The sequence below is a fragment of the Meriones unguiculatus genome (genome assembly GCF_030254825.1).
Source record: "Meriones unguiculatus strain TT.TT164.6M chromosome 13 unlocalized genomic scaffold, Bangor_MerUng_6.1 Chr13_unordered_Scaffold_33, whole genome shotgun sequence".
In the NCBI taxonomy this organism is placed as follows: Eukaryota; Metazoa; Chordata; class Mammalia; order Rodentia; family Muridae; genus Meriones; species Meriones unguiculatus.
In genome coordinates this window covers 1386575-1394421 of record NW_026843645.1, presented here as the reverse complement: position 1 = coordinate 1394421, position 7847 = coordinate 1386575, and the positions used below count along the sequence as shown (strand labels likewise).

The window sequence follows — 7847 nt, the reverse complement described above, 5'->3', positions numbered from 1 at the left end:
TCACAGCACCTGCAGTCTTCACCACTTAGGGCTCCTAACAGAATGTTTGTGTGCATCAGGGAAGCAGAATACAATCCACTTCAGAAAAGTTGGTCTTCATGCCTTCAAATTCTTCTTCACTTTTTACACTAGGTATCATCTCAAGCAGGTGTCCTTGTGGGCTCTCATTGCTGCCTATTTACGACGTATGGGATAAACTCAGTCTGGTGGTTTTGGTCAAGTGGTCATGCACTTTTTAAACACTTGTAGTCTCAGTTTCTATCCTGATAATTTTGGATACTTCCATATTTTTGTGAAGATATTGGATTAGAAACTTCTTTCAGCACCAAGCCTAAGTTACTTTTTATGCTCTCCATCTGCTCTTTCTTCTGGGTCATCAGGGATGAGTTAAAGATGAATTTAGGATTAACCTTTCATAGCTCAAAAGGCTATTCATGACACGTTTATGGGGCCAAATACATGGCTCAGCACCTAGGAGAACTGGCTGCACACTATAATTTTCAAACAAATTTTATCCTTCAAATTGCCCTGAATCCCTCAATTATTACATGACAGTATGTTTACAATGTAAAAAGAAGACAGTATTTTATTGATGTAATATCTCAACTAATCTAATTTGAGCATCAGGGAAACAGAGCTGTAGGAAAGGCTTTTGGTGTCCAAAGCTGGCAATCAGTCCTCAATCATCATATTAAGAAGGCCAAAGGAGTTCCAACAAACTTGTCTCCCACTCTGTACATATCAGTCATGGCCTAAAAGCCCATAATGACCTTACACACACACACCAGAAATGTTTCTTTTTAAGTAAATATCCTTGCTGTTACTTTATCTATAACCTTTATATTACATATTTCCTATAGAATGCAGTACTTTAAGATGAAATGACATATGGATAATTCGGGAGAACATATGGATTCACAGAATCCAATCTTATGTATATATTCATATCACATCAAGCTATGTAGTGAGATGCAGTTGATGGATGATTAGACCACTTCATTATATCTCTAGGATACTTGAAAACACAAAGCTTTGAGTTAACAAAATGAACACATTCATAGGGTTTCTCTTCAGTATGTTTCATTCATGAAAGTGAAGTCTATAGAAATTTACAAAGGCTTCATCATAGTGAATATATTCATAATATTTTTCTCTCGAGTATGATTTGTTTATGGCTTTGATAATTTGTGACATGCAAAGGCTTTACTAGTTATAGTCATAGGGTTTATTTTTAGTACGAAATCTTTCATGCCTTCGGATATCATATCAATGTGAAGAGGCTTTACCACACTGATTACATTCTTAGAGGTTTTCTCCAGTATGTGTTCTTTTATGTACTTGAAGACTACTGAATTGTGAAAAGGCTTTACCACCTTGATTACATTGAAAATGTTTCTCTTCAGTATGAATCCTTTCATGCCTCTGGAGGTAGCAGCAAAATGGAAAGGCTTTCCCTCATTGATTACATTCATACGTTTTCTCCTCAGTAGGTGTTCTTTTATGCTTTTTGAGACTTCTGTGTTGTGAAAAGGCTTTCTCACACTGATTACATTCGTAGGGTTTGGCTCCAGTATGAATTCTTTCATGTCTGTAAAGGTTGCACCAATGTGCCAAGGCTTTACCACATAGATTACATTCATGGGGTTTCTCTCAAGGATGTATTCTTTTATGCCTTTGGAGTTGTCCGTGTTGTGAAAAGTCTTTCCCACACTGATTACTTTTGTAGGGTTTCACTCTAGTATGTATTCTTTTATGCACTTGGAGATTTCCTTTTTTTTGAAAAGGCTTTACCACACTGATTACATTCGTAGGGTTTCTCTCCAGTATGTGTTCTTTTATGTACTTGGAGATGTCCGTGTCGTGAAAAGGCTTTACCACACTGATTACATTCGTAGGGTTTCTCTCCAGTATGTGTTCTTTTATGTAGTTTGAGATTACCGATTTCTGAAAAGGCTTTACCACACTGATTACATTCGTAGGATTTCTCTCCAGTATGTGTTCTTTTATGACTTTGGAGACTTCTACAATATGCAAATGCTTTACCACATTGATTACATTTGTAGGGTTTCTCTCCAGTATGTGTTCTTTTATGTACTTGGAGATGTCCATGTCGTGAAAAGGCTTTACCACATTGATTACATTCGTAGGGTTTCTCTCCAGTATGTGTTCTTTTATGCACACGGAGAGTACTGGGGTGTGAAAAGGCTTTCCCACACTGATTACATTTGTAAGGTTTCTCTCCAGTATGTGTTCTTTTATGTACTTGGAGATGTCCGTTTCGTGAAAAGGCTTTTCCACACTGATTACATTTGTAGGGTTTCTCTCCAGTATGTGTTCTTTTATGCAGTTGGAGACCACTAGGTTGGGAAAAGGCTTTCCCAACCTGTTTACATTCATAGGGTTTTTCATAAATATGTATTATTTTCTTTCTGCAAAGATAATTCAGATATGTGTAAGCTTTACCATATTCGTTACCCTCATGAATCTTTTTTTAAAGATTTATTTACTTAATATTTATACTGTGTTCTGACTGCATGCTAGATGAGGACACCAGATCTTAGTATAGAGGGTTACAAACCACCATGTGGTTGGCTGGAAAATGAATTCAGGACCTTTGGATTAACAGCCAGTGCTCTTAACCTCTGAGCCATCTCTCCAGCCACTGATGAATCTTTATGTCGGTATAAACTATGTTTGCAATTTGGTTTAATAATAAACTGAAGTTACATCTTAACCTCTTATCACTTTCTTTACATTCATAGTTTCCCCCTGGATTGTGGGTTTCTGTACCTTACAAGATACCTTTGATGGTAAGAAACTTCATTACATGGCTCACTGACAGCATCGCTTTTCTATAAGTGATTTTTCATATTTAAAAAAAAACTAGAAGGAGCCAGCTTTAACAAAGGGACTGCATTCATAAATTATCCTATAGTTGTAATCACACTGCATTCATAAAGGGAACCAAAATAAACACAACAATTTCCACAGGGCTAGTAATCATAGGGATTTTTTGTAATGTGATTTCTTTGGCTATATTTTCATTGAGCTTGTAAATCTAATTAAGTCTACTAGTTTAATTTTTAACAGTCCTCTCTTTTGAGCAGACTTTCTGAAGGTGATAGGAGTTCATAATTCATTCGTTATTAATCATGAATGGATGAATGAACACATGAACAAATATAAATTTATAGTGTTGTCACTATCATGCTTTCTACTGTACACATGTACAGGATAGTTTAGAATGCAATAGTCTATGATGATGTGCATCTGGAAAAACTCAACCAGGAAAAGTGGGCATTGCTGGATCCTTCCCAAAGGCATCTCTACACAGAGGTAATGATGGAGATCTACACGATCATCACTTCTATTGAGGAGACAATAAATACTCTTTAACAATTCTCTGCAGAGTGGAGGGAATTTTATGAATGAAGGGGAAGATAGCAAGGGGAGGACAGGAGCTCCACAAGGAGAACAACTGAATCAATATATTTAGGCACAGGGGTCTTTTCTAAGACTAATACTCCAACCAAGAATAATTCACAAATATAACCTAGAACCCCTGCTCAGATATAGCCCATGACACCTCAGTGTCCAAGTGAAATTCGCTAGTAATAGGAACAGGAACTGTCTCTGATATGAACTCAGTCACTAGCTCTTTGACTAACCCTTGCTGCAGGCACAACAACCTTGGCAGGCCACAAAGGAGGACTATGTAGCCTGTCCTGATGAAACCTGGGAAGCTAGGGTGAGACTGAAGAGGAGGAGGGACTCAAATATCAGTGAACTTGAGGAGGGGATTGAGAGGATATGAGGAAGGGAGGGAGAATTTGGAGGTAATGGGGTACAGCTGGGATACAATGTGAATAAACTGTAATTAATATTAAAATATAAATAAAAACCGAAGAACAACAAATGAAACATTTCCACATACACACCATTTTGCTTTTTGTTCTTCAAAGACATGGTTATTATGGTTCCTCCACAACAGCATTCTTGACCCTCATAATTTCCATCTGATTAAACTTCACAACTTTGCTTCAGGTATTTGCGTAACATAACCTTTGTTATGGAATATTTGCTCATCAGTAGGTTTTGTACACAAAATTATCACCTATTTTATGAGTATGCTGTTTACAATATGAGTGGCGAGAGAGGATCAACAGATAGGGATTTCTACAGAGTATCTCAACATGGATATGATTAATGATTTATCATTTACAGAGGAATTTTAATTTAGAACATGGCTGCTCTGTCAAAAGACCCCATTCAAATACCTTCTATGTCAATGTGATCTGGCTAGAATACAAACACGCCTTTAATCCAGGAGACAGAGGCAAGCAGATCTGACATTAATGCCAGCCTGGTATAGAGCAATGTCCAGTAAAGAAAAGCTTGGATTCAGGCATGGTGGTACATGCTTTTAATCCCAAACTATGGGTGTAAAAATAGCAGGTAGAAGGAAGCACCCATATTTGAAAATGCTGTCTCATTTAGTTTCAGGAAAGGTGACAAATTCAGAGAAATAATTGACTGCATAAGATACATGTATCTCTCATGAGAAGAGAGAGGAAATGAATCTCCCAAAAGTGGTGCTACCAGGAGAGAGAAGGGAGTTTTACTGTGCAGTAATAGGCAGGTTGGAGAGAGAAAACTAAGGTGAAGATCAAATGAAGCAGAGAATAAAAAAGAGCTGAAGATTAGAAAAGACTAATGGAGTTAGTTTGAGACTAAACAAAACAATTTAGAGGTCAGGACAAAAGCCAGATTTTCAGGAATTCTCAACGACAGAAAATCTTCTAGCCTAAAGAAAGAGAGTATGGAACCTAGAAGCTGCCCTGCCCAGGCCTAGGGTGCCAGACAGAGGGGCAGTCATTTTCAGAGATCATAATTTCTAGATTGAGTAAATGTCATTTGTACAGCAATATCTATTTAGCAAGGGTTTCACTGTCTTCTTTTGCATTGAAATTCCTGGCAAACATAAATAATATAATATACCTAACAGTGAGGAACATGGGTTTGGGAGAATTTAATTTTCCTTACTACTCTTAAAGTGGTGTTTGTTTTTCCACTTTTCTTTTCTTTAAAATTTCTGGGACACATTAAAATTTTTTCACAGAGCTGTAGAGCTGACTCAGAGGTTAAGAGCAGTGGCTGTTCTTACAGAGATCCTGAGTTCAATTCCCTGAAACCACATGGTGGCTCACAAGCATCTATAATGAGATCCCATGCCCTCTTCTGGTGTGCAGGTTGAATAATGTATAAATAATGAATAAACAAATCATCTTTAAAAATTTCTTCATAGGCATATTTATACAAGCTTCCGTGAGTAATTACCTTCCATATCTAGTAGATAGTCGATAATGTTCTTCAGTATTATGCTCTTCCCAATTGTAGCCTGAAATATGGACCAAAAAGTGAATGAGAGAGGATTAAAAATTAGGCAAAATTTAAGTTTCTATATTCAGTGAACCTTAGAAACATGCCTGATTTTTTTCTTCCTCATTCCAAGTGAACTTATATAAGAACATCAATAAGAAAAGTCAACAGTAACAACAGTTGTCCCATTTACCTGAATAGAGAAAGAAAATTCACTGTCTTACCTATAGCTGTAAGGTGCTTGAAGGTCTCCAGCATCACATCTTTGTAGAGACTCTTCTGGGAAGGATCCAGCAAGGCCCACTCTTCCCGAGTGAAGTTCACATCCACATCAGCATAGGTAATTGAATTCTAAATGATCGCAAACATGAGTAGAACAGAAAGCACAATGGTGACAACATTGTAAATGTATACTTCATTGACAATATATTCATATAATTCTGGTGCTTCCCTGACATCTACTGACACAGAAGTTTTGATGTACTCACCAAGTCATATCAGAAGGAAACTAAATGAGGAGGTTCACCTCATTTCAGCAACCTTTGAATAGAATTCAGCCTTTCAAGCGAAATGGAAATTAACAAACGTAAAGAAAGCAAGACATGCAAATAGATGAAAAGTACGGAACACAGATCACAGACATTGCATGCAAAATTACTACCTAAAAACAGGGGCAAACAGGAAGTACTGGTTCATAACTTTAATTCCAGCATTTAAGAGGCAGAGGTATGTGTATCTCATTGAGTCAAGGGCCAGCCTAGTCTCTGAAACAAGTTTCATGACATGCAGAGGTACATTTAAGACCTGAATCCACCACAAAAATCATTCAAATAAAAAAATACTGCAAATTCTGTGATATATCTGAAGTTCCTACAAAGAATTATATATTCAATATATTTCTGTATCTATCTTCCAGAAACCTGAAGTGTCCGAGGTTAAACTGTAATATTAATGAGAGCTTACTAAAAGGGAATGCTTGTTCAAACAGGTACAAATGGACGGATGAAAACATTAGTCCTGGAATAGTTGGTCATAAATGAGCAACATAAGGCAGTTGAGGTGGATCAGCAATGAAAACTCTTGTTTGTCTTACCAACAACTGGGCTCAATTGCCAGTGCTTATATGGAGGCTCACAACTACCCATTATTCCAAATTCTGAAGTTCTGAGGCCAGCTTCTGACTATTGTTAGGATCACGTACATATGAGGTGCCTAGTAACACATACAGACAAAATACTACTCACATTCACTCAGTTAAAACAAAACAAATACATGAGACAGGAAGAACGAGACACACCTGCAATCCAATGACTCACAAATCTCAGTCAGTATTAATGTTATGAATACAAGACATCCTGAGAAACAGAATATACTCTCTGCCAAATATAAGAATTCAGTGGACTCAGAAGGGGGAAGGGAGAAGATGAGGGAGGGAGGGGAGGATTGGGAGGGAAAGAGGGAGTGGGATGCAGCTGTGATACAAGTGAATGTATAAAATTATTTAAAAATAAAAAATATTAATAAAAAACTAAATAAATACAATAAAAATAAAAAAAAAAGAATTCAAGAGTGGATATGGATGAAGATCAATCAGGATGGTAGCATATGCTTGACATATACAAAAAGCTACATACCACATCAGCCAACATATCAAAAGAAAAACTGCCAGGCATATTGGGCCACATTGAATCCTAGCCCTCTGGAGCCAATATGAGGTGGACTTCTAAGTTTGAGGCTGGGATAGATTGCATTCCTACATCTAGGACAGCCAAATCAACACAAAAAACTTGGTCTTCAAAAACAATAAAATTAAAAATGTAAAACCCTCAGGATACCAAAATAGATTAGCAATGAATAGCAATTTCTTTGACTCTTTCTTGTGATTTAGAGATAGACTGGATAACAATGAAGACCATGTGAGCACTGAAGGAAACAGAATGATCAGTTTCAATCATAAGACAGTAGACAGAAACAAAAGGAAATGGTTTGAGATCATAGACACTCAAATCTAATCTCCAGTAAGGAATCTAGACAATTTCCTCCTAGAAAACCTTTTATACCTTCCTCCAAAGAAGCACACAAAGAAAAAATAAATGTTCAATGGTATTCTCCTACTTGATTCTGTGGACCTTTTCCACTCTCTGTTACTGAAGACTCAATTCTCAATGCCCCTAGCACTCCAAAAGAACAGCAGTGGCAGCTCCCCTTTCCTGTGTCCAAGTCTCCCGTGGATTACACACTTCCACTCTCTGTTCTGCTTCCGGGATCCCACTCCCAAGTCTTCAGGTAAACCATAGGCCACGCTTGCATAGAGACCAAGGCAGTGTACCAGGGATCTTCTCCACTACCTTTGTTACATCACTCTCAATTCTCAGGATCTTCCCGAGTGTTCCAACAGAACACATATGGCACCATCCACTCCATACCATCACAGCAAGCCTAACACCGTGAATACACTAGCCAAGCAG

General features: G+C 37.5%; 1 protein-coding gene across 1 annotated transcript; it reads right to left on the bottom strand.

Moving 5' to 3' along the window:
• Positions 1–1792: 1792 nt before the first annotated feature.
• Positions 1793–2233, bottom strand: LOC132650791 (zinc finger protein 120-like; the record flags this gene model as incomplete). Its single annotated transcript, XM_060376108.1, has 1 exon — positions 1793–2233. A coding segment is annotated over one exon (441 nt), but the record flags the coding sequence as incomplete, so codon positions are not given.
• Positions 2234–7847: the final 5614 nt, after the last annotated feature.